The sequence below is a fragment of the Cryphonectria parasitica genome (assembly GCF_011745365.1).
Source record: "Cryphonectria parasitica EP155 unplaced genomic scaffold M406scaffold_9, whole genome shotgun sequence".
Classification (NCBI taxonomy): domain Eukaryota; kingdom Fungi; phylum Ascomycota; class Sordariomycetes; order Diaporthales; family Cryphonectriaceae; genus Cryphonectria; species Cryphonectria parasitica.
In genome coordinates this window covers 257,887-282,990 of record NW_024468917.1, presented here as the reverse complement: position 1 = coordinate 282,990, position 25,104 = coordinate 257,887, and the positions used below count along the sequence as shown (strand labels likewise).

The window sequence follows — 25,104 nt, the reverse complement described above, 5'->3', positions numbered from 1 at the left end:
CAGGCTTGGTGACTTTTAGAAGGGCAAGAGCATACAAAAATGTCATACAAGAAAAGGGGGATTCTTCTCAACCTTGATCTGAATTTGGAACAATTAAATTATTACTCTATCATAAATCAATCAATCCAGTCGTGAGGGAAGCAAGGAGCGTGCTGTCAGCTGGCGGGTCCCGACTCGTCCGCGGACGTTCATGTGCAGTGGCCCGCGGCGCCCGGTTGCAAATGAACCAATCCCCGTCACGCTTTTTAGTTTCGCCGACACCGGTGAGAATATAAATTTAAAAAGAGACAAGAATAAGGATTGAAAGTAGAAACGAGCTAAGCGAGTAGGACACAAATGCATTAAGCAAATTACTCTGTCCATGTGGAGTATCTTCAAAGAAAGAGATATGCTGGATTATCATTGTCTGTTACTTGGCATGCAGTTCATTCGCCAGCCTCGTATACGCAGCCTTGCACCCCTAACCCTGTTTCTTTTTTTCTTCTCTTTCACTTTGTGTTATTTGCTTTGTTGTTCTTTCTGATTCCAACAGCCATTGCCTCTGCAACTCCTTTTCAAAATCATTTGTACGAAGCAGTGTATTCATCCCGGTTTTCGAACGTTTTCGTTTTCCCTTGCTTGAATATGTTCATCAGGTAAGGGTAAAAGCAGAACTGGTCCCGTCAAATGCCGTAATAGTCCCATCAAGACTCTTCCAATCCCCAAGATATCTCAATCTGTAGACGCCCTTCTCAACCTCGGTGGGATCTTCCCGGTCCGTCTCCCACGTGATCTCTACTTCGCTTGTGGCCAGAATGTCGCTCGTCCTCTTCCATCTGAACACGAGGCTCCAGTCCGAATCATCCCTGGCTACGTTCCAGACCTGGCTGCCGTCCTTGCCGAGGGACAGCTTCTCGACTGCTGCGTAGGTGCCTTCAAGACGTAGATTGTTCCGTGGGTTTGCGCCGACAAAGGTAGCCGTGATGCGGGTTCCAATGCGGTAAAAGGTGCTCACGTCTTGCTTTACTTCCCCAAACGCCCGGCCCAATGGGGTTCCATCTCTTACTACGCCAGTGATGAACGACAACGAGCGCTTCGTATTATCAGGCGGGAATAAGTCCTTCGAGTGAGGCGGTGGCGTCCTAGCCGACGCGTCGAGGAAGGGCAGGTACCTCAGAGTGACGTTGATGTACGCTGCCAGTGTATGAGGCCCGTACAGCGTCGACGCCCCCTCGTATCGCTGAATCGAGTATTCTTCCTCCGTGGTAATATAGTGCGTGTAGCTGTTTGCTGGTCCGCCGAGCACGACGACAGGGGCTGGAGAGTGCAGTGCGCCGCCTGACAGGTCATAGTTGTCCTGGAAAAGTGCTGCAGACTCGGATTGCACAGCTTCTTTCCACCGCCGACCAGCCATGGTGCTTGCCTCGCCTGGGCTGACGATGATCATGAACTGGCCCACACGGAAGACCTGGACGTCCACTACGTTTGGTGTCCACGCGTAAGGCTTATGCACCTCGCCAACGTCGAGCAAGATGGGCTTTGATCCCTGGCAGGCTCTCTGTTCATCCGACGGCGCCTTAAGGAAGTTGGAGACAACTTTCCACACAGGGGATGTATTGGAGGGGTCGCCGTCGTGCTGTGTAAAATCAAAAACCCCAGGCCCATCCGAAGTTCCTGCGGCAAAGGAGTACCCCAGAGCGGCCGGACAGGTCGTGGCTATGGAGCCGTTTGGCAGGGCGAAGGTAAAGTTCGACATGTCGTGGAATGTATGGAATGACTTGACCCAAGGGCCTCGAACTGGGACCGGGTTCACGTTCAGTTCGTCGTACAGCGCCCGGGCAGGAGCGAATTGTCGCCGGCCGATCTCGAAACAAGACGATGTACCACTGTCATTCAATCTGAAATGAGGACCACGAGCGTGGCACTTTCCAACCCGGCCGTCACCGGGGCAAGTGCTGTTCTCGAGGGTACACATCTGTCCTGAGCCGTCCTCACACCATGCGCCGAGGACGTTTGGGCTGGTGTCGCCGACATTGGCCTGTGAGAAGCCTGCCACGAAACCCTCGGCGGCAGTAGCCTCGCCAACTACGCTCTTTTCAAAGAGGTAGGCAGCGACGCCTTTATTGTCACCCGTGATGATGGTGTTGTTGCCGAGCATGGACGTCCCATGTGTTGGGAACCAGGTGAGAGCACCGATGTTCCTGCCATCGGACGCCCGCTGGAATTTCAGCAGGCTCAGATCCTTCTCAACAGATCCATCATCCTCTGAGCTGGTGTTGTATCTCGCCCGCTCCGACACAGGGTTGGCCAGGTAGGCAAACAGGCTCCTGTTGATATTGGCGCCCTGCACCTTGGTCGAGCCTATGCTGAGGTGGCCTGGCTGTAGACTTTCGTGTGCCCGCACGATCGAGAGGATGGCACCATCGACGATGGCCTGGTAGCCCTGGCGGTCGAAGCCTTTGCTGGTGATCTGGGGCAAGAGATAGTTCAACCATCCTGCTGGGCCGGAGTGGGAATGTGTCCCGGTGACAGCAACGTTGTGTTGGCCGTAGACGGCATACTCTGGGCCCAAGTCCCTCAGCCCTGACAAGATGCCGTATCGCACAGCCGTGTCTCCGGATTGGGTATCGAGGACCAAGTACACAAAACGATCCGACGGGTTCGTGACGTCTCCCACGATGAAAGCGCGCGAATATAGGCGCTGGCGCAGGCCGGTGCCGACTTGGCTCGGGTCCGCGTAGCCCATCAGGTTGATTTCGACGACTGGGCCTGTGATGTCTCCCTTGCCTACGCCGAGGAGGTATTGGTCTCCTTTGTCGGCAAGTATAGTCTGCTCATCTTGGCTGGACCAGGGCACGTAAAGTCGATAATCGGAAACAAGGCCGGTGAAAGAAGAGCAGTAGAAGAGAAAAGGCAGCAGGATGAAGAGGGGGAGGAGGAATGGCAGCCAATGCGTCACTCTTGAAATGCCAGGACTAGTTGGCCGAAATGCACGTCCAGTCTCGTCTTTGAGATAAGCATTTCGATTCGCGATCCGGGCCTTCCGTGATGTCTCGCCTGCGAGCTCATCGTCGTCGACAAGATGCTGTCTTTCCGATACCATATTCGTGATTTAAGTTTCGGTGAAAACTGAAAAGCAAAAGCAGAAGAGAAGAAGTAGCTGGGTATCAATACAGTGTTTTAAGGGGGTTTAGTGACGGCTCGAAACGTTTGAGCCAGTCATTGTGCTGGCTCGTGATAGTTTTGAGCACAAGATCAACAAACAAGAATGACACAGTTCAAGAAGAAGGGAGAGGTAAGAGAAAGACGTGGACCCCCAAACGTTTAGCAGCACGATGCGGTCATAGCTTACTGCTGGTGGTGGTGGGTGCTGGGTGCTGGGGTGTGGGTGCTGCTGTGCTGTTTATTACCACGGTAGTGCTCCAAGGCCCAACGACTCGCTCCCCCAAGCACACAGCGCAGCAGCATGTGCCAGACAGCCATGGCAAGGATCCTGCAGGCAGACAGGGTTACCCTGCAATATGGCTGCGCGCAGCAGGATGTGCCTGGGAATCTCGCCGATTCGTACAGCACAGGTCACTGGCACGACAGCACAGGCACTAACAGAAAGACTGCTGCAGGCTGTCAACAGCTGAGGCAGACTACGATGAAGATTATGTACTGCCATACTATAGTAGTATTATGCAAGTACCTGCAGCTAACAGGCATTCAGGTCCAGCTTGCAATGGTCAGGCACCTAAAGGGCGGACCCTCCCCCTCTATTGCACCCAGCAGCTCTGGCCCCACCCATCCCGGCGGTTTCCAGCAAGGTTTGGAGACCCTCTGTCTCTCTTGATGACTGAAATTTTTAGTTAGAGTTGCATTCACGCAGCCATCACATTTCCCTTCCCTCCCTCAGCCTCCTCCTGCCCTTGTGAAAAACTTCACCAACGACCACAACACAACTAGACAAACGCCCACTCTTCCCATTTTCTTAGCAAAAACACAACTCATTCCCTAACAACCACCACCACCAACCCTATCGTTACTTCAAGAGAAAAACAGAAAAGAAAGAACACTCAATCGGAAGACGAAAAGGGAAGAAACCCCAGCAGAAACCTCGTCTCCGCATCCACCAGGTCAACAGCGTTACAAGAATTTGCACCCATCCGCCGAGGGGGAAACCTCTCCAGAAACGCCCACCACGATGCCTTCCATAACGACAGTCCATGAATCCCTCCCCTGTGAGCCACCCTCCCCGCGTTATATTTCTTGAACTATCTCTTTCCCTTCCCTTGTAGTCCTCCTTCTCTGTTCACTTAACCACCCCTCCCTAACCCAACAACCAAACTGACTCTCCCTTTCCTCCCCTCGCCAGATATCGACCAAGAACCGACCCCAGCCGAGCGCGCCGCCGCCGAGGCCCTCATAGCAATGGAACGCTCCTCCCACCGCGACGACCCCCACCACGCTCTCCTCCCCCCGCCGATCCAACCCACCTTCACCCCTCTCATGACCACAGAGACAGACCGCATCGCCGCCTCCCAGAACCCCCTCCAGCCCCAGCCCCTCCGCGCAATCGACCTCAGCCGCTACGAGGCTCCCGACCTCAACCCCGCCTCCGCCACCTCCCCAGACGACCTCGAGCCCGCCCTCAGCCAGGCCTACACAGCCATGTCCTACCTGACCAGCCGGCGCCAGCACCTTGCCCTCCTCGACACCCACGGCAAGAACGCCTGGCTCGTCGGTAACTGGCAGCTCGAGTCGGAGCTGCGCGCCGTCGAGCGCGAGCTGGCCGCCACCCGCCGCGAGATCGACCTGCTCACCGTGCGGCGGCAGCGTGTGCAGGCCGAGGCCGCCGGCGAGGTGAGGGGGCTGGACGAGGCGTGGCGGCGGGGCGTGGGGCGTGTTCTGGAGGCCGAGGTTGCTGCTGAGGGTGTGAGGAGAGAGGTGCTGGAAAGGGAGAGGGAGAGGGTGGGACGCATGGGCTGAAGGAGGGGTACTACTGTTTGGGAACCCTGTTTTCTTCTGTGGGGGGGGGGGGGGTTGCTGTTATTTTGAAGCGATATGTGTGTTTGGGAGAGAGAACGACAGGGTTCCGGTACTTCCCCTCCTACCGGACGACTGCTGCGCATGGAAGGGATCAACGGATGGATGGAGAGGAGGCTCGCCTCTACGGTCGGTCCAGGTCTCGTCAGGTCAGGTTACTTGGCAACCGTGCCACGCCACGCACAAACGATCGACGGGGCTTGTGTGTTTGTTTTATGGTCTGGGTGGTTTTCTTTCCACTCCCCTCCTGAAAGAATCTCCTCTCTTGTTGCTCTGTGCGGCGGCTGCCCTGCCTGCCTGCTCGGGCTGGGGCTACCAAGAAAGACGACTGCTCAGCCATTCGCTGCCCAAAGCCGTGGGACGATTGACATGACCTCATCGAGAAGCATTGCTCTGAGGTGGAAACGTACATGCCCTTCTGGTCGAAACAAATGACCACATAATTTGTCAAGATGTCAGGCTCGTTAGGATATTACTATTATACCTTTGATATTCAACACAAAACAATAAGAACATTTCAATATTGAGACATGACTGTACAATTGTATGTTCTGAAGAGACGTGAGCATTATGAAGAATATTGTCGTATTCTTAGGTCTTTTCTTTTTTCTCCCGCAGTTTAGGTATCAATGATGAGTGCGTCTTTCTCCTTACATAATCAAGCGAAGGAAGAGGTGATAGCATGATGATGGTGATAATGATGAATATACCCGTGAACGCCATTCCAGGTCCTTTCCGCGCCCTGAATCCCATGCGAGTTGGTTTACCTTTCCCCTTGGCCCCTCCCCTTTCACCCCTCCCCTTTGTCTTGCACAGATAATTCCCCTGCCACCCGCTGGTGCTCCGTCTATGCCGACGCCAGAGGGTCCACATCCTCAACCCCAGATTTGACATCCTCGTATTTTGTTCTTCTCATGATGCTCTCTACAGGTCCTAGCAGACGCTGGAAGGCGTTCTTGCCCAGCTTGGCGACCTTGACCTCTGTGGAGCTGATGACGGTGGCGGCGCGCGGCGCGTCATTGAGCAGCGCCAGCTCTCCAAAGAAGTCGCCCTTGGTGTAATGCCTGAGGTTGATGCGCTCCTTGTGAAGCCCCTCCTTGTATGCATCGCATTCGCCGCTCTCGAGGAGGAAGAAGTCGTAGCCTGGGTCACCCTCCCGGATGATGACTGTGCCGGTTGGATACTTCTGTGTCTCGAGGGCGTCGGCAATCTTGGAACGTTCGTACGAAGTGAGGCTCTTGAGCAACGGCACCTCCTCGAGGAAGTTCTCGTACATGCGGCGGCGCTGGAAGGTCGACTCCATCAGAATCCGGCGGAAGGTCAGGCGGTCCAGGGCCCAGAGAACGCAGTGTGCTTCGGCAGACACAACAGTGGCGGCACGAGGAGCGTTGTACATCAGGGCTAGCTCGCCAAAGGAACCTCCAGCCTCAATAGTGCCGACCTGGCTGCCCATGCCATCAGCGCCAGGCCTCATAGACCCAGCCTGGTTGACGTAGACCTGGAAGCTGCCCTTCTCGACGACGTAGAAGTAGTCTCCGGCGTCTCCCTGGGTGATGACCTGTATCAAAAGTGTCAGTCTTCCGCTACCAACGGACCTATTTTTTCTTTTCTTTCCCCCTTCTTTCTCTGCCTGGGTTCACACCGCGCGGACGTACCTTGATTCCCTTTGCGGGGATAGGCTTCTCCTGCATCGCGCTGAGAACTTGAGTCCTCTGCTCGTCGTCCATGTGCTTGAACAGAAAATTCTCGGAGATGGAGCTCGTCAGCCTCTCCAGCTGCTCCCTCGACTTGGGGAACACGGGCGGCTGCCAGTTGTCGTTGTGCTCGGCGGTGGGCTTGAGCGACTCGGCGGAGACAGATGTTCGACGGCCAAAGTTGTACTGAGCGGGAAAGTTGTCGGTGTTGGGCGGGCTCCGCAGGCCCGTAGGAGGCTCATGGCCGCCGTCGAAGCCGCCAAAGGGGCCTGTGAAGAAGGAGGTGGTCCTCATGCTGTTGAAGCTGCCCGTGGTAGGCGATGTGATGAGATCGCCTTCCTCCTCTTCGATGACCTTCTGCATCATGCCACCGTCGTTGGAGCCGAAAGGGTTGGAGTTGACCCCAAAGGGGCTTGTGAAGCTGCTTGAGGACATGGCCTGGGGTCGACTATTGGCTAGCTTGAGCCGTTTGTTGGGGGTACCCTCGGACAACAACTTGATTCGCTCGGACGCCAACCGCGTGGCGAAGAAGTCGGCGCAGAACTGGAGGATGTCTCGTGGGTTGGATCGTAGCACTTGGCTGTTGAGATCCTGTATCTCCCGCGTGTAAGCAACCGGTAAGGCCATGGCGTACATCTAGCAAACAGGCCAAATTATGTAGACGTAGAAAACAAGAATGAAGAAATAAAGCAATCCAGATATTGGAAGCCGTCTGCAAGAAGAAACACCGTCGTGTGGAACTGGTGGAATAGCAGCAATAATAAGATATGTATGTATGTGTGTAGGTTGGGATTGGCTTCTCTCAAAAGGCGAGTGGTGGTGGAAAGAAAAAAAAACAATGAGGACGCGATATTAATATTTGTATAACATGTAACGAGCGTGGCAAGCGAATACAGGCTTGTTTAAGTACCTTGGGACTGGCACAAGGACCGTCTTTTTGTTTTTCTCTTCTGCGACAAGGTCTGCTTTGATATTAGCATGGACGTACTGTTGTATGGGCCCTTGAGAACTAGGGGGGAGTGCAAGGAAATTGAAACATCTCCGACTGGAGCAGGGGAGGGGGGAGGGGGGGGGTTAGTGCTGGTGAAAGAAATGATAAAGCAATTTCAGAGGCTGAAGGCGCCGCAGAAGCTGGAGGGTGATACGTGAAGTTATCACCCACGAGGCAGACTGCGGTCATCATAGCGCATTCTAATCGCAGACAATGAGAGGAGGGCAGATGCTTTGACGTATCACCCGATGGGAGGAGGACACGGAGAAGCCGGTCGCAAGTAGCTCCAGGGGGGGGGGGCCAAGGAATCGAAAGGGGATCATGTGGCGGTGGTAGCGGCAATGGTAGAAGTGGTGATCACTGAAATGACAACAGCTGAGCAACAAGAGACTGGACTTACCGGAGAGGAATTTGGACTTGGAGAAGAAGGTCAGGAGCGATAGGCTTCGAAGAAGGGGAGGAGGCGGTGGGTTTTAATATGGATCGATGGGAGGCAGCGTGGTTGCGACGAGGATACGGATCGTAATCAAGCCAGGAATAGTAGTTAATCAGTCCAATATCGGAGACACCGTGCGGCCACCGAGATCAGACTCTGGTTACGGAGACGACGACTAACAAGGGCCCAAACTGATCGACCCTGCGGTGTATATTTGTTTGTGTTGACGAGGCGGGGCACACTAGAAACAGAAGCTATTCAGAAGGGAGGAGAACCAGCCCTGGTGAGGATGGTCAGTTGGTAAAGGTAACGGTAGTGGTGATGAAGGAGGAAGAAGAAATTGAGGAGGACGAAGACGAAGAAGTGAGGAGGCGGGCGTCGAGGAGGAGGACGAGGAAAGAGCAGCAGCAGCAGCGCAAGGGAGGGAGAAGGAGGTCCTGTCTCGGGTAAAGCTAAGGGCAGCTGGCGGCTGAGAGCTTGTCTTGGTTCTCTTCTGTTCTCCGTCCTGTGCTGTTCCCGGCGATGACCCAAGGAGAGACCCCCCAAACCAGGAGAGGAGGGCAGAGACACAAGGTCAGAACGCGGCAGGGATGGCTATCATTGAACGAACGGGTGAATTGACGGCTTGTTTGGTCGACACTGTGCCACTACGGATCACTCCGCGGAACCTAGAGGAAAATAAGCGAGACTGGGGAATTGAGCTGGATGAAGCCGGATGTCCAGGGCCTGGGTCTAGTCGGAAGGGTCTGAGTGTTGTGAAAGTTTGAGGAGTCGCAATTCAAATGACAAGAGACAGGAGATGAGCGTCAGTGTCAAGTTGGGTGGACTGGACTGGGGTGGGGGGGGGAAGCTCTGGCCTTGCCTCTTCGCTCTTCCCGGGACAGGTGGGGAAGGACAGTACTGCAGTAGCACGTCATCAGAGGGCTCCCTTGCTGCACGGCGGGTGCGTGGGCAGGATGAGGCATCGGCGCTGTTAGGGGAATACCTACAGGCCCATTCAGGACGGCTCCAGGGCCTTGTCACCCACGGGAAGCAGAGGCCACATTGTGATCCGTCCCCCCCCCCTTCTCGCACCCCGTCACCCCTCTTCGCCCTTCAAGGCTTCCTCTGCCGACCCCCTGTTGCCTTTGTGCCCCTGTGTTTCTGTGGTTCTGTGCCCCTGTCCTCGACGGTCGAAGCCTTCTAGAAGGAAAAGGAAAAAAGAAAGAAAAAGGCGCACGGGACAGAGCACGAGCCCGCGCTACCATCCCCTGATCCCTTCTTGCTGTGGCCTGGGGCCACTTTGGAAGCTTCTTCGTCTGCTTCTCTTGCAGCAGCTGCCGTTTCTCCTGGCCCAACCGCGTCATTCACCCCCAATGTGACCTTTTGACCTTCATCTTCTACGCGCAATATCCAATATCCAATATCCACGCCATCCAAAAATGAAAGAAGAATATCCCCACTCGCCGTCGCCCTCGTGGCTTGTGGGCATTTCCGAAAGGGCACCATCTGCCCTGGCCCTGGCGTGCCCTGTGCTTCTTCTTTCTTTCTTTTCTTCCATTATCCTTTTTCTTGTCCGTTTAGATGGTTGATTGCTCTGCCAATTTCAGTGGCAAGTGGCTATGACAGATACTATCGTAGTTTGAAAGCTTACCCAGGCATGCGTCAGGGTGATCCACCCACCCACCCCTACTCGCGGAGAGACAAACAGCTGCCCCGAACATATTGTGTAGCCCCCTTATTTTCCTTCTTTTTCCTTCTTTTTGTTCCAAAAGGTATGGTGAGTCTCTCTGGGAGTATTCCCGGAAGAGACACTGATCGACAAGTAAAAAGCAAAGCCGTCCGTCATGCTGTTTTAAATTGTAGCAGGTTTTCTTCTTGTCCCCCCCCCCCCCCAAAACCCCCAAGGAAGAGATCACCGTCATTGTGCATCGTATTGTGGATCGAGATGGTGCTTCTTCTCCTACCATCCATTCAATATGTACCGAGGACCTCTTGAGACCTACGTACGAGGCTGTGCGTCTACCAGGAAGAGGTGGATTGGTGCTTGCCATGGCACGGCTACCAACCGTACATACACAAACATACACACTAGAAGTACGACCTGGTAGCTTACCGTGAGTAAGACTGTGAGACTCGGCCTGTCCGTTCGTGTGATTCCTTGCAAGACGCACCGCTGTTTCGCAGATCCCAACCACCTCCTCAAACTCAGCAGCCGTGATACGAATGCCACGCTGACTCTTGACTCGGAGTAGCTCATCAGATTGGCCGGGCGAAACTTGTCGAAGACATGAAATCTCACTACTGGCCCCCAAGCAGTCTCAGTCGTTCCTCTCAAGATGCATCTGTCTATCACGTATGTTGCAGACCACTAACTGTCGGAGACTGTTCGTGTTGTCTTAGATAGAAACCATATTCTCATATCTGACTTGGGGAATGTACTTTTGCGTGTAATACTGCCAAGTCATGTTCAGAGTAGCAAACGTACTACGTACAATAGCTAATATAATTAACCCTTCACCCCTCGCTTCTCTCCATCTCAAAAAAAAAGACAAGAAAAAAGAATAAAGGGCCGGGGACGAAGAGAAGGGCAAAAAGGAACCCCATAAACCAAAACATGGTAGGCAAAAGGAAGGGAAGCAAGCCAAAACCTATGCCATCGAACAAAGAAGCATCATCTCCCAAGATCGGTAGTCAGCACAGACAGGTGCTATCTAAAGCGCAGTAGCCTTTACAGAAGGTGTAGGTAGGTGGTCACTTATGTAAGCAGCTCTGGAAAGCCCCCCAAATATCCCCCAGTGGCTGCGCCTCCCTCGTTAAGCAACAGGGCAGGCCACTACGGCGTTACTAACATCGCCTCCTCCACCTCTCTGTGCCCGGCCCCTCCTCCCGCGCGCATTTTGCTCCTGTTTGGTCGTTTTTCCCCTCAGGCTTCAGCTATTCCAGGACACACCCTGGCAAATAAGGACCCATCCACAGGCCATTCCTACCACTAGTAAACCAACGCCGCACTCTCCGTGGTCTCCGTCGACGCCAGCCCGAAAAAGTGGGCTCCTCTCGTTCCAAATGTCACAGTCCCTGTGCACGCGTACCAATACTACGACTACTACCACTACAAACCCATCAATCAATCATTAAGTTATCATTAAGTTAGGATTGATTGACTGACTGATGGACTGACGGCCTCATTATCTCTCTCGATTCGATCCCGATACGGCCAACCCGACCTTGCGTCCTCCCCCGTCGTCGTCATCACCGAGGAGAGTAAAGGACCCTACCCGACTTGTCCACTCTTTCTTTCTGCCTTCTCCCCCCCTTGCCTCGTCTTGGACCTGGCCTCGCCCTACTTTTTCTCTGCGCGATCCACGACCACCAGAAAAAAACAGTAACAATGGCCGATTCGCCGAGGATCGGTCGTACCGACTCTATTGCCTCGCAGGAGTCAGGGAGCAAGACCACAGAAAAGAAGAAGAGCCGCAGGCCAGCGAGTGAGTTTGACATGCATATCACCACCCTCGTTCCGTTTCGGTGCAGTCGTGCGCTACGACACACGGCTGCTGGACCACACGCATCCACGAGATAAAGGAGGAAGAGCCGGAGGCCAGGGACTAGGGGACAGTCCTGCCTGGCTGGACCGATGAATAGGAAAAACAGCATGGGGCAAATATCTTGGGCACGGGAAGGCTGATGATTGTCGCATCGCGAAACAGACACGGCATTTCGCCAGCAGCGGTTGAAGGCCTGGCAGTAAGCAATGACCACTTCTTGTAGACTGAGGTGGAGGGCGGAACGACATTACACATCGCTGACAGTTGATTGTTCCATAGGCCCATCCTGACACCCAAAACTGTGCTTCCCTTATTCTTCTCGATCGGCATCATCTTCGCGCCCATAGGAGGTCTACTTCTTTACGCAAGCGCCCAGGCAGGTTGCCCTCTCCCCCCCTCCCTTGTAGCCCAACTGCCCGTTGCCGCCTACGAGCTGCTGCTGACGAAGGTGGCATGATGATACAGGTGCAAGAGCTTGTGATTGACTACACCAAGTGCACAGCGGAGGCACCCAACAGCACCGACTTCAGCTCCGTCCCCTCCAAGTACATCTCGTCCCAGTTCAAGAACAAGACCGACCTCACGATCCAGTGGCGCCAAGAGCCGATCAATGTCACCTTTGATGGCGTCACAAACACCACCCAGAACTGCATCGTGCAGTTCCAGATTCCCGAGGACATGACCCCGCCGGTTCTGTTCTACTACCAGCTCACAAACTTCTACCAGAACCACCGGCGCTACGTCCAGAGCTTCGACGCCAACCAGCTGATCGCCAAGAGCGGGCATATCAACAAGGGCATCAGCTCCGACTGCGAGCCGCTCGAGAAAGACACCGACGGGTTACCCTACTACCCGTGCGGGCTCATCGCCAACTCCATCTTCAACGACACCTTCTCGAACCTCACGGCTGTCGGCTCGAGCGGCAACAACTACACCATGACTGAGAAGGGCATCGCCTGGGACTCGGACAAGTCCCTGTACAAGGACATTCCGTCCGACTTTGACCTGTCTCTAGTGGCCGTCCCGCCGAACTGGGCGGTTCGGTACCCCAACAACTACACGACGAGCAACCCCCCTCCGAACATCGCCACGGATGAGCACTTTATCGTATGGATGCGTACTGCAGCGCTGCCGGATTTCAGCAAGCTGTACATGAGGAACGATGATGACACGCTTACCAAGGGATTATATCAGGTGGAGATTACCAACTGTGAGTCTCAAGATGGCATCAATGCGACATTCCAAGGGGCCTGTTGTTGCGTTGAGACTGACCAGAGACCAACTTCTTTCCAAACATGTAGGGTTCCCAGCGGACATATACAAGGGCACCAAGTCGATTGTCCTCAGTACCCGGACAGTCCTGGGCGGCCGGAACCCTTTCCTGGGCATTGCATACGTCGTTGTTGGTGGAATATGTATCCTCCTCGGCGTGCTGTTTACGGTGACCCACCTGCTTAAGCCGAGGTTTGTTCCCCCCCCCCCCCCCCCCTCTTTTTTTCTGTCTGATACGACATCTAGGATGCACACTGACACCACGACCCTCAGGAAACTCGGCGACCACACGTATCTCTCTTGGAATAACGCACCGGCATCGAAGTCAGGCGGCCCCTCCACGGCCATGGCGACGGGACGCGACCTCGGACCACAAGGTCAGGCCTAGGCGGCCCATTCACGTGGGCTTGGCAGCGAGACCAACATGCCTCCCGACAGCCAACCCCTTCTGGCTGGCTCACCTATCCTGCCACGAGTATGGAGCCCAGACTCGGCGACGGATGAGTCCACATCCATGTCCCTGAGCAGGGCCGTCACCACGCTGGACTTCATCTCCAGGCCGGACCCTGCCGTTCCTGGGCCAAGCTCCCAGAAGCGAAGGACTTGAAAGGGGGAGAATAAGAATTCGAAAAGTCGGGATGTGAAGGAAGGTTGGATGGCGGGCTGTTGCTGCCTGGCCGGCGCGGTTTTGTCATGTTGTGTACGATTAAAGTCCTTTGTTTGTGTTTCGATCCCATTTGCATCACTGCCTGAAAAAGGGAGAGAAAGAGAGAGGAGAGAGAGGTGATTGTTTCCTCTTTCTTGAAGAAGGTTTTCTGTTTCGTTGTCTTTCACCTCGCTACATATACCTACGACTTGACCACTTGGCCTGTTTTTGCTGTGCTACAGATACCGCTATAGAAGTGGAGGTGGGTGGTGGTGGGGTCCGACGTCGTCGTTGTCATCCGTCTGCTTCTTTGATGAGATTGCTTGCAAGATTGCTTGGGCATGGAACGGGCGGGGAATAAGGCAAAGGGGCCAAAGGCATGTAATGCTAGCTGGCAGGTGTTGAGGCGTTTGATAATATCTTCTTGATAGTCGTATAGGAATGAGAACAGTAAAGCACATTAACAATGATTTCCTCCTGTGACTTGACCACTGGATTTGGTTTCTAGAAAACTGACTGACTTGTTATACGAAGAGTCACGAAGCAAATGAAGAGGAACAGATGACTATTTGATCAATTTATATTTGTCCGAACATCCACAAAGTATATAGTATAATACAATTTTTGTAATAATCACAAAAAGAAGTGGTATCTAAACAAGTTCTGTTCCCGCGAGGAACGTGAAGCACGGGAAAGATGCATGTGCCAAACAAAAGATTGATCGATCACGAAACAGATCGTTTCGTGTCGTGTCCCACAAAACCCCAGAACGCCGTCGAGCCTCAATCCTGCCCTTCTCCTTCTTCTTCTTCCACCTCCTCCTTCCTATGAACAATTTTTTTCTTGGGCTCTTCTTCTTCTTCTTTTTTCCCCCTTTCCCTTTCCCTTTCATCCCAGGGCCACCAATGGTCCCCACATAAAACGCCTTGCAGGAAGAAAGAATAGAAAAACAAGTCCTTGTAGATGGATAGACAGGTAGGCAGAGGAATAAGAATGCCAGAGACAAAAAAAGACAGATTTCATGACCTCCTCTTTCTCTCATTGCCATGAAACAATTATTAGAACCCTTCCTTCAGATAAGAAGGGACAAGGGTGGGGGGGAGGAGGGGAATGAAGATAAAAGAGATTCCCTCATCGCACACTCAGATACAAATCCTCACCCTTCTTTTTAGGCGTGAGCTGAGGCTGCCAGCCCGGCGTAGCAGGTAGATGCGCATAAGTGCCCTCACGCCCACCAGATTCCTCCTGCTGCTGCTGCTGCTGCTGCTGCTGCTGCTGCTGCTGCTGCGTCCTCATCCACCTCCCCTGCGCCTGTTGTGCCTGCGCCATCCTCTGCCTCTCGATCTGGAACCGGGCGGCCTTTTCTGCGCCGACCCTCTTGGCGAGCAGGGCACTTCTGCTGCTGGTGCTGGCGGTGCTGCTGGTACTGCCCATCACCAGCTGCGGTGGCGGGCCGAGGACGGTGCTGTCGGTGCTGTCGGTGCTGTCGTATCTTGAGTCTGGAGACGGCGCCACGCCTCTTCCCGCGCTGTATAGGGCATCTGAGAGGGATTGTGGGGAGGGCGTGAAGTTCTGCAGTGGGAGGCGATGTGGTGGTTGAGATTCCGCCGATACTTGCTGGGACGAGAAGACACCACCAGTCGCCACCGCCGAAGAAGAGCCAAACTTCGTCTGCGAAGGCAATGCCGCCCTGTCCGTGCCAGCGCCGCGCCGTTTCGGCACAGAGATGCTGACAGCCGCACCTGGCACGTCAGGTGATGCGCTCCGAGCTGGCACCACCACGCCGTCCTGGTCATGGTTCACTGGGTACTGGTTCGCACCACCCGCCGCCCTCTTGTGCTGGGGACGGTGGTATGCCGCACCAAGCTGAGCATCCGAGATGTGTCCGTAGCTCGGTTTAGCGGAGGCGGCAGCGGTCGTGGCGGCGGGCAGGACGGCAGGACGACGGTGCGCGGATCCGACCTCCTGGAGTGTAGGGCCGTCTCCTCTGCTGTTGTCCCGGAGGAACCTACCGCCCTGCTGCTGGTGCTGCTGGTGCTGCTGCTGTGATCGTATTTGTTGGCTGGCTGCCTCAAGGCTGCTCGTTCTATTCCTCCGCTGAGGGTAGCTGCTCTGTGCCCTTGGGATCTCAGGGTACCGCACCTGATGCGACTCTGCGACGGGCGAAAGGTGGCTGCCACCCATCTCCGACTTTGAGGAGATATCTCTCTTCATCATCGCCAACGTCTTCTTCATTTCCTCGTCAGGTAGCCTTGAACCCCTCCTGCTGGGCAGAGGGAACTCATCCAGCGCCTCATCCAGTCCTTCGACGGGCGAGTCTGAGATGACCGTGGACTCGCTGTCTGTAGACATGATGGTGGTTGCTGAGTCGCGAGACTGCCGTTGCTGTGGCTGTTGTTGCTGTTCGGCTGCTGTCAACGCTGTCGCCATCATCTTCCCTTTCGATCTCGACCGCGACCGCGAACTCGACCGCCTTCTCCTCCTCGTCATCATTGCCTCTGCACCTAAGGTCTCCTCGCTGCTCGGCAGAGGAGTGTCTGCGGGCTTGGGTCTAACGGGTCGAGACGGCGCACGTTGGTTATGGTGGTGGTTGTATTCGTGTGGGCGAGAAGAGCCACCACCAACAGCCGAGCGCGAATTCATGGGCAGACGCCCACTATCCGGCGTGACGAGTCTGATGGTGGAGCGCCTCGCAGCTTGGCTGTCGTTGCCATTCCCACGCCGTGAGGGCGAGGAGGAAATACCCAGCGCCACGGCCTCCGGAATGGTAGGGGATGACAGGTGGGCCATGGCTGGATGGCCGGTGTCGTCGTCGCCGTCGTCGAACTGCTGCAGCTGCTGAGGCTGCTTGTGCCAGATGACCGTGGAGGTATCCGCGTCGGGCCTGTTCCTCCTACCCGCTGGCCTCTGCTGCTGTTCCCTCTCTCGCCGCATCTCCATCTCTCTCTCCTCAGCAGTCTTGCTGATCGGCGTCGCCAGCTCAGCAATATACTCGGGCGACCTCATCTGCTGCTGCTGCTGCTGCTGCTGCTGCTGTCCCTGCTCTCCCGCCAACACAGCTGCAGGCGGCGGCGTCGTCCCATGCAAGACCCAATTTCCCCACCGGTCGGCAACATAGTACGTTGTCGCAGACTGCGGGTCTGCATTGGGCCTTCGCCATATCTGTACGGATCCTGGGGCTGCGAAAGCCGAGTCCTCGCCATCTTCGGCAAACTCGGTGACTACCGAGTCTCTGCCGCCGTTAAAAGGGTTGCGGTGGGCAGAAGCCGTGCTTAGGCGCTGGGGGCGATGAGGAGGGATGGCTATGGCAAGGTTTGGCTTGGCTGCGCTGGTGTTATTGTGGTGGATAGGAAGAGACTGGAGGAGGGCTGGCGGCTGTGATGGTCGTGGTTGAGGTTGGCTCTGTTGTTGATGTTGTTGTTGTTGTTGTTGTTGTTGAGGGTTGGGCGATGCCTTGGGGAAGAACTCAAAGCTGTTCACCGCCTGACGAGGAGACATGGGCGGCACTGTTGCTCGTGGCGGCGGTGACAAGCCTACGATGCCCTCTTGTCCTTCTCCGTCAAAATGATGATCATGATGAGATGACGACGAGAATGATGGAACAGCAGGATGAGGGAGAGGAGGCTCATTCCGAACCACAAGTCGCCTCTCATCCGGTCCTCTCCTCTCAACACCCTGCGTCGCAACGCCACCAGTCCCAACAACAGAACCTCCTCCTATTGCCAGTCCGATTCCACCTGCATCTCCGCCAACACCACCAAATCCCCTGCTAAACCTCTTGCTCTGCTTCGCCAGCGCCCTCGTAAAGGACATGACCTTGGGCTCCTGATACCTGGGCGCCGAGATGGGCAGCGAGCTTGGGCTACCTTGCACCTGGGCCCGCTTCTCCCACGAGTCCCGCATGCGCGCGAAACCTCTTCTCCTTCGGATGCAGACAAACATGGCCAGGAGGGTTGCTGCTATTACGGCTGCTACGCACCCGCTTGTGATGCCAGCCACCTGAGCACTGCTTAGCCTTGTGGTGGTGGTAGTGGTGTTTGTGCCATTGGTAGGAGGAGATGTAGATGCGGGGACTGGGGCTGTCGAGAGCATGCTGGAGGCCCTGGTAGTGGTAGTGTTGGGGTTGCTCGAGGTTCGCGTCGGTGCGGCAGACGACGACAACGACGACGTTGACGAGTTTGTCTTTGTGGTGTGAGTGGACATCGATGTCGGGGAGGCCACAATGATGGACCCCGAATTCACAATGACGGTGGCTATCAGTGTTGCGTGTGTCTCTGGTGCTGCATCGCTCTGGTCGCTGCACATTTCGTATGCTGCTGTCACCGTCGAGGCTGCCGAAGCGGGTCAGTGTCAGTCTCAATTTCAGTTTCCAAATCTCACTTTCACTCATCCACTCCCTGCTGCTCCCTCTTTCTCTCTCTTTCTGTCTTACTGCCCATATTGAGGAAAGAGGGGGGAAGGAGAGGAGATTGCAGGGCGGCACTTGCAAAGGGTGCCAAACCACCCAAAGGGCGTAGGGTCGTAGAAGGAGTAGACAAAACTTACATTCAACATCCATCCCATGACATTCATTGATATCATTCTCCGCTACAATACACTCCGTCGCCCCCTCCCCGATCGTATATCCCGACGCCCCCGTCTGCCGACACAGACATTCTAGCGAAGGCGAAGTTCCACAGACACTCGTGTCAAAGTTATCCTCGATGAAGGACTCGAAACACGAGAGCGCGCAGGACGGGATGAAGCTGGTGATGTCAGACGAGAGGCTGAGCGTCGATGTCGAGGTGGCAGATGACGACGACGAGGGTGAGGCAGTGGTTGTCGGTGACCTATTGTCGTCCTCCCTCCCAGCGGGTGATGCAATGACACCTTTGATATGGTGGGCTGCGAGGCATATGAGCAACAGCAGCAGTCTCCTCCCACCCTCCACCCTCGGCCCTGACATGCTGAGGGAGAAGGACATCTATCTGTTTTCGCCACGAAGAAAGGCCATGTGTCAGTTCATGGGTGTCTTGGTTTGTTGAGTGGTGGTCGGCATGTCCATGGCCACGCGCTCCCATCTCAAAGCAAGGTTTCTTCCACCCTCCTTCATTTTTTCTTCTTCTTTTCTTTCCTGTCTATCTCTTTTTAACGCCGATCCCTTCTCTCTCTCTCATCTCCTCAAGCATGGAGAGCCTATGGCGAGGACGACGAGATTGACGAGGACGAGGACATGGTTCGACTGCGCCCTTCTGCCTTGCATGGGAGGCAAACTGGTAGCCGCCTGGTGGTCACCCAACAAGGAAGGGTACCCGGCCAATACGAGAAGAAATATAATGAATGTCCCTCCTGCAGGAGAAAATGAGGGAGGGCGAGAAGGTTTCTGAAAGGGATGGAAGGATGTGGAAGAGAGACAAGGGAATGGCACAACTGACCTATGAAAGAAAAACTCGAATTAAGTGAGATGGCCGGCATCTCAGCATCTCTAGGAAGGAGGGAAAGTCCCAAGATGAAAGTACAATTATACAAACAGGAGATGACTGAGAACTATAAGAGGCCGGAGAACATAGGCGATAGAAGGCCGAGACAACAGAAAGAAGAAGAAAAAAGAATATTTCCTTTCAGAGAGCAAGGCGACAGGAGAGGGAAAATCGACCTGAAGCTTACCGAATATCAGAAAAAAATAAGAAAAACAAGAAATGTAATCGAAGCCCAGGATTAGTAAAAGAGACGGACAAAGAAAGGATAAAGAAAATACTACTCAACGATGATGTCTAGAAACTAGACACCTGACGAAGAGCAAGACAAGGGGAAGAGGAATAGTAGAAAGAAAATAGATGGCAAGCAGAGAAGGAAAAATGCTGAGGGCAAGGACTGGACAGGACAAGAGAGAAAGATAGAAAGGAGGACGGGGTTAGAAGTTGGCTGGGTCAACATGCATCCATATGGTCGCCGTCGATGGTCCGTGTTCAGGAGACCATGCCGGAAGACCAACTTCTCCACTATTCTCCTGGCACACACACACACGAGACACATGCAAGGAAGAAGAAGAGGAAGAAGAAACCCGACGAACACCTCCGTGTGTGCTTGAAGAGAGAGGTGGGGGGGGGGGGGACATCCACAGAGAAACACACACCAAGATAGAGAGATGACGTCTCACTGCGCCTGCGCAGCAGTCCGATAAAGTCCAACGGCTGCAACTCGAGTGAGCCGCAGCCCCGACTTGCTGACTGGCTTTACAGGAACTTCCTTCTCTCCTTCTCTCTCCAAGAGGTCGTAAACACCCGTTCTCTGGGCTATGTCACACCATCTTTCCGGAGGGAATGTATACCACCCAATCCAGAGGATATCAGAGCCGCCCAGCCTGCGTCATGTTCGAATAGATCTTACTCCCCTGCCTGGGCGGGTAAGTTTGGAAAAAGGAAAGGACCCCTTTCGGAGAATTTACTATCCTTGCATCATAGTAGTAGTCTTGTCTGTCTCTTGTTTGTGTCTCCCTGGAGGGGGGGGGGGTTAAGAGAAGTGGGCGGTACGGTCCACAATGGAGGAAAAGAGGATCTCAGATGAGATGCTTGAGCTGCAGTGGGTCACACCCCACATGATCTTTGCAAGAAGAGAGGGAAAGAGAGATCCCCGATGGACGGCTGAGCCCTTGGAGGAGGCTACCTGACGGCCCCTGGTTGCGCCTACCCGCGCACCGGCACGGCACACTGCACGAGGGGGCTATTTTGGGTGGTTGCACACACCCACACCTGCAAACCCAAGCTTGCCAGTTAGTCCAGTCCAGCCCAGCCCAGCCGTTACCGTGAGGCGAGGGGCGCGCGGGAAGGATTCGAGAGGCAGGAGAGACAGCCTCCCGCGATCGCTTATTATGGCCCCAGAGTTGCAGGGTGGGCCTTTGGCCGACCCAACCTCGCTGTTCGAATTCACCCAAAGTCTATTCCTTCCAAAGAGGCCTCGACTGAAGAAACAAGCCGAAACAAAAGGACCCCATTCTGGACGTGTTGTCGCCGGGCCACAGCCAAGTGGCTTGGGTTCTCCTTTCTTCTTGCTGCGAGAGAGTGCGTGTTCTCTCCTGTGTACCAAGTATTTGAAGATCAAACTATTCAACTGCCTGACAAGGGTGCGAAGGAAGTATGACGAAGAATCTTCTCGGCTCTCTGACCTCTCATCCATGGGGTTGCAGGGGTGGATGGGTGTGCACATGAGAATCAGGAACAAGATCGAGGCGCTGTTCAAAAAAAAAAAAAAAAAAAAAAAAAAAAAAAAAAAAAAAAAAAAAAAAAATTGTACTCTAGAAAAAGCACCACCTCGAGAAGCTGCGGATTGAGCATCCGGGCTGTGGGTTGAAGATGTTTTGCTGATGCGCATGCGGCGTGGTGCATGCTTGTCATCCCACCCCTCCATCCATGCACCCACCCACCCCCGTCATCTACTACTGCAAAGTCCATGCCCACCCCCACCTTCCAAGCCTACGCGCTTACACATGTCCACCAGGCGGCTAAATCAGGCTCTTCTGCAGGCCCTGGACCACTTCTGCTGCATACTACCCTCCCCTCCCTCCCCCCCCCGGCCGGGCGCCAAACTTGGATTTCGGCGTGAAGCACTGAAGCAGGCTGGACCAATGGCTTTGTCAAGCCAGTCATTGTGCTTCTTGTGTGTGGACCACCCACTACGTAGTTTGTACCAGACTTAGGAGAAGAAGTCCATCACAGTGGTGGGGCCTCTTCCACAACATTATACCATAGTATTATGATACAATAGACAGAATAGCTAAGTAAGAAGAGGGGTCCTAGTTGCGCTGACTGTTCCCTCGACGTGAGCGTGTGAATGAGTGAGCCAGGACCGCCCCATCTCCATCATCTCGAGGACCAAGTACAGATGTTTCTAGCGGGAGGCGGAAGCTTTCCGGAAAGGGGTTGCGACCACTCGAGGAGAAAGACGTCTGAGGAACCGTGTTCGACAAATTCTGGTTCCCAGCGTGAAACAAAACCTCAACACGTCACAACGCTGTGATAAGGGGTACCGCGCTGCTGGGTTCTTGTCGCGTCGGCGGCAAGGGAAATGACGTCGAACGCCACGGCGGTCACATCCCAATATTTCCTTTACTGTTTTTCCTTCAAGCGTTTAGCTCATCATGATATTGTATTGCATTTTGTTTTTTTAATAGTGGGGGAATCGTAATGCCATCTGTCTGTCTAAAAGTTCCCGGAGCCGTCGTCATATCCGCAAGGAGATTATCCGATATGGAAAAAGGTGACGACTCCAATGAGCTTCCGTCCAACCATAATCCATACATAGCTTATGCCACAGCGGAACAGTCTGCCTCCACCTGATCGTGGAATAGACAGGCTATCCGGCTGGCTGTTCCATTCTCAATCTCCGTCCTTTCTCCATACACACACTCGTCTCCTCCAACTAGAAGTCCCTCCTCTGGCGTCGATACAACTGGATACACCTCCAACACTGACCGTGAGCTGGACCTCCTGTAAGATGGAGAGACAGGCACCACCTTTGACGACCTTGGTGGAGGCCCGTAGATTTACTGCCAGCCCGACAGCTGCGGACGAAACACCTAATTCGTTGCGGCGGGGACAGGGGCAGCCTCCTGCTGGGGAGTGCTGTCTTCTGCTGGGAGGCCCTGGGGGCGGTATCCCGGCTCGGCGCGAGTTGACTTGATGACGTCCTGGATCTTGCGCTCGGTGCGGTCCCAGTCGTCAGGCGTTAGCTGGACAAGGTCGATCTTGTACTCCTCGGCGATGGCGGCCAGGGCGCTGAAGCTCTTCTTGTCTGACACGAAACTGATGGACACGCCGACACGACCGAACCGGCCCGTGCGGCCGATACGGTGCAGGTAGGTCTCCGGATCGGGCTCGGCGTCGTGAGGGCCCTTCATGGGGATATCGTAGTTGATGACCATGGAGACGCTGGACACGTCGATGCCACGGGCCATGACATTGGTCGTGATGAGCACCTTGGACCGGCCGGCACGGAAGTCCTCCAGCAGACGGTCGCGGTCGTTGCCGTCAAAAGCGCCGTGCAGAGCAGAGACCTGGTGGCCGTCGCTAACCATGCGCTGCTCGATGACGCTGGCGGACTCGCGCGTCTTGACAAAGATAACAGACGAGCCGATGGTCATCAGGCTGTAGAGCTTCACGAGGATGTCATACTTGTCATGCTCGCTGGGACAGTCCATGTACATCTGGGAGATGCCCTTGACCGTGAGGTTCTGGCGCTGCAGCATCATAGAATGGGCATTAGGCGCAAACTTCTGAGCGTACACGCCCACCTTGTCGGGAAAGGTGGCAGAGAAGAGGAGGATCTGGATGTTTTTGGGGAGCATGCTGTTGTTCGCGGGTTAGCTGTGTGCACCTTTGCCGCCGGTCGTAGGTGAACACGGGCTCAAAGGATACATACTTTTTGACTTTGAGGGCCTGATCGCCGAGGCCTGACTGGTCCAGCATGTTGTCGGCCTCGTCGACAACGAGGATCCTGAGCTCTCTGGTGTCGAACTGGCGGCGCTTGATCGCGTCCATGACGGTACCCGGGGTACCGACGACGACAGAACCTCTGACACCCGTAGCACGGTCGATACCGCCGGGGATGGCCGCCTCGACGACCAGGTCGGGGAGGAACTGGCCTATGGACTTGACGACACCCTGGATCTGGCGGGCGAGCTCACGGGTAGGGGCGAGGATGAGGGCCTGAGGCTGCGTGGGCTTGGTGTAGTCGACACGCGACAGAACAGCAATAACGAACGCCGCGGTCTTGCCTGTACCCGATTGCGACTGGGCAATCATGTTGCGGGGAGGGTTAGCCAGAAGGAGGGGCAGGGCCTTCTCCTGGACCTTGGAGGGCTTCTTGAAATTCATGGCCAGTAGACCCTGATAGATGCCCTCAGCACTAAATTGACAACGTTAGCATCGTACCGCGTGAAGGGACAATAGTAGGCCCGGATGAGGGAGATATGTATTCATATATATATATATATATATATATATATATACATATTCATGTACGCACAGGTCGAGATCCTTGAACTCCTTTGCAGAAGCGAGGGGGTTGTCGGTGTCGATTAGGTCAGAAAGGGTAACCTGAACATCGAAGGAGGGCTCAGCCAGGCCCGAGTCATTAGGTTCAGCCATCGTGAGGTCGTGAAGCTTGTGATGACGGTATCGCGATCGCACGCAGTAAAACGGCTGAGTGGTGGTAGAGGAAAGGTGGTGGAGGTTAAGAAAGGATTGAGACCTCAAGATAGAATGGTGACAGGATTGGGAGTGTGAAGGCGGCTAGGAAGAAAGGAGAGAAAGAAGGGGAGAAAACACCGCCTGTCTATGATGTCGCCACAGTCAGCCAGGCTTTTATGTCGATGTCTTTGAGAGGTGGATGGATCAGTGAAGCCAGTGTCAGTGGTGGGGTTTGAGGCTGCTGCTGCGAGTTGTTGAAGCTGCAAGTCCCCAAAAGCTGACCAAGGTAGGCAGGTGGTGTTGGTGGGGCCCTGAGCAGGTACAAAGGTACTTGTGGGAGCCCTGTTTCTGCCGCTGGTTTTACGCTCTGCGGGCACTATGAAAGAGGTACGAACTACATACTGTCAAGACAGTAATCTCTGCCATTGCCAGCCTTTACAGCGTGGGCTTATACACGTTCCCTTTGACCATAAATCGTCTGCAGGGCAGAGGACGAACAAAGGAGGAGTTGCAAGAGGGCCCATCAACGTTATTCTCCCCACCTATAAAGGCTGCCCAAACAATGTACGCCTCAGCCCTTCAGGGTTTAGGTTTCGACCGATCACTTGTACTTCGACTACTGGTACTATGCCTCGGTCTCCAGGGAGCGAGCCATCCTCCACCGCCCCCTAAGATGTTTTTGATTCTCAAAATGCAACGCCTCGAAAACTAAAACAAACGTCATGCACATGTGACAAGACATATTGCGATTTGAGACTTACTACGAGGCTACATACAAATGCATTTGCATTGTTATTTACATAGTAAAGTCTGCATATTTGGTCAGTGAAAATCATGGATTCTCGGTGTAGGATCTTCCCTGGATTCATCATCAGCATGGGACCCTCTTTGGTCGGTGCCCAAGCAGAGCCTACGGGCCCACGACTCGTAAACAGTATACAACAGCAGGCGAAGAAGCTTGTAATATTAGGAGGGCTGGACCCTAGATTCAATCTTTTTGATCTTTCTCTCACTTACACCCTCCTCGGCAGGACATAGAAGGTAACAACAAGATTACCTGACTGACTCCTTTCTCCGTACATATTATTGTTGTCTCACTGTACATAGACTTGAATTCCTATTATTCTCTGTGTGCTCTTCTTTTTTACTCTCCTTCTCCCTTTCTCTCCCCTTTTCCATCCCCAAAGCCATCGTGAATCGGGCATCATCGCACCGATACCGCACCATTTTTCCCCCTTCTAAACCCAAGGATCCTTAGGCAGTTTAGTCCACAGCAGTCAAGCACAGCCCTGTCCATGCCAAACCCAGTCGTCAACTTTCTCATCTGATCCATCGTAATCCTCCGCTCGGCTGCTGCCATCAACC

At 54.4% G+C, this 25,104-nt stretch overlaps 5 protein-coding genes across 5 annotated transcripts; 2 read left to right on the top strand and 3 right to left on the bottom strand.

Moving 5' to 3' along the window:
- Window positions 1-375: 375 nt before the first annotated feature.
- Window positions 376-3,462, bottom strand: M406DRAFT_348133 (Neutral/alkaline nonlysosomal ceramidase; the record flags this gene model as incomplete). Its single annotated transcript, XM_040922364.1, has 2 exons — window positions 376-2,790; window positions 3,390-3,462. 2 exons carry the CDS (start codon window positions 3,460-3,462, stop codon window positions 632-634), a joined length of 2,232 nt encoding a protein of 743 aa, XP_040771483.1. The 3' UTR covers window positions 376-631.
- A 703-nt stretch (window positions 3,463-4,165) lies between these two features.
- M406DRAFT_334135 (uncharacterized protein) lies at window positions 4,166-4,950 on the top strand (the record flags this gene model as incomplete). The annotated part of the gene is made up of 2 exons (XM_040920905.1): window positions 4,166-4,202; window positions 4,337-4,950. 2 exons carry the CDS (start codon window positions 4,166-4,168, stop codon window positions 4,948-4,950), a joined length of 651 nt encoding a protein of 216 aa, XP_040771482.1.
- Window positions 4,951-5,529: 579 nt separating this feature from the next.
- On the bottom strand, window positions 5,530-8,879 carry MCB (camp-dependent protein kinase activity/conidium formation). The gene is made up of 4 exons (XM_040915284.1): window positions 8,093-8,879; window positions 7,612-7,663; window positions 6,663-7,292; window positions 5,530-6,565 (listed from the first exon to the last, which is right to left on the bottom strand). Exons 3-4 carry the CDS (start codon window positions 7,134-7,136, stop codon window positions 5,855-5,857), a joined length of 1,185 nt encoding a protein of 394 aa, XP_040771481.1. The 5' UTR covers window positions 7,137-7,292; window positions 7,612-7,663; window positions 8,093-8,879; the 3' UTR covers window positions 5,530-5,854.
- A 2,439-nt stretch (window positions 8,880-11,318) lies between these two features.
- M406DRAFT_93352 (uncharacterized protein) lies at window positions 11,319-14,042 on the top strand. The gene is made up of 6 exons (XM_040926250.1): window positions 11,319-11,595; window positions 11,818-11,854; window positions 11,935-12,031; window positions 12,121-12,865; window positions 12,957-13,119; window positions 13,201-14,042. The coding sequence occupies exons 1-6, from the start codon at window positions 11,499-11,501 to the stop codon at window positions 13,313-13,315; spliced, it is 1,254 nt and encodes a 417-aa protein (XP_040771480.1). The 5' UTR covers window positions 11,319-11,498; the 3' UTR covers window positions 13,316-14,042.
- Window positions 14,043-22,127: 8,085 nt separating this feature from the next.
- Window positions 22,128-23,697, bottom strand: M406DRAFT_334131 (ATP-dependent RNA helicase DBP5; the record flags this gene model as incomplete). The annotated part of the gene is made up of 3 exons (XM_040920904.1): window positions 22,128-22,896; window positions 22,970-23,455; window positions 23,576-23,697. 3 exons carry the CDS (start codon window positions 23,695-23,697, stop codon window positions 22,128-22,130), a joined length of 1,377 nt encoding a protein of 458 aa, XP_040771479.1.
- Window positions 23,698-25,104: the final 1,407 nt, after the last annotated feature.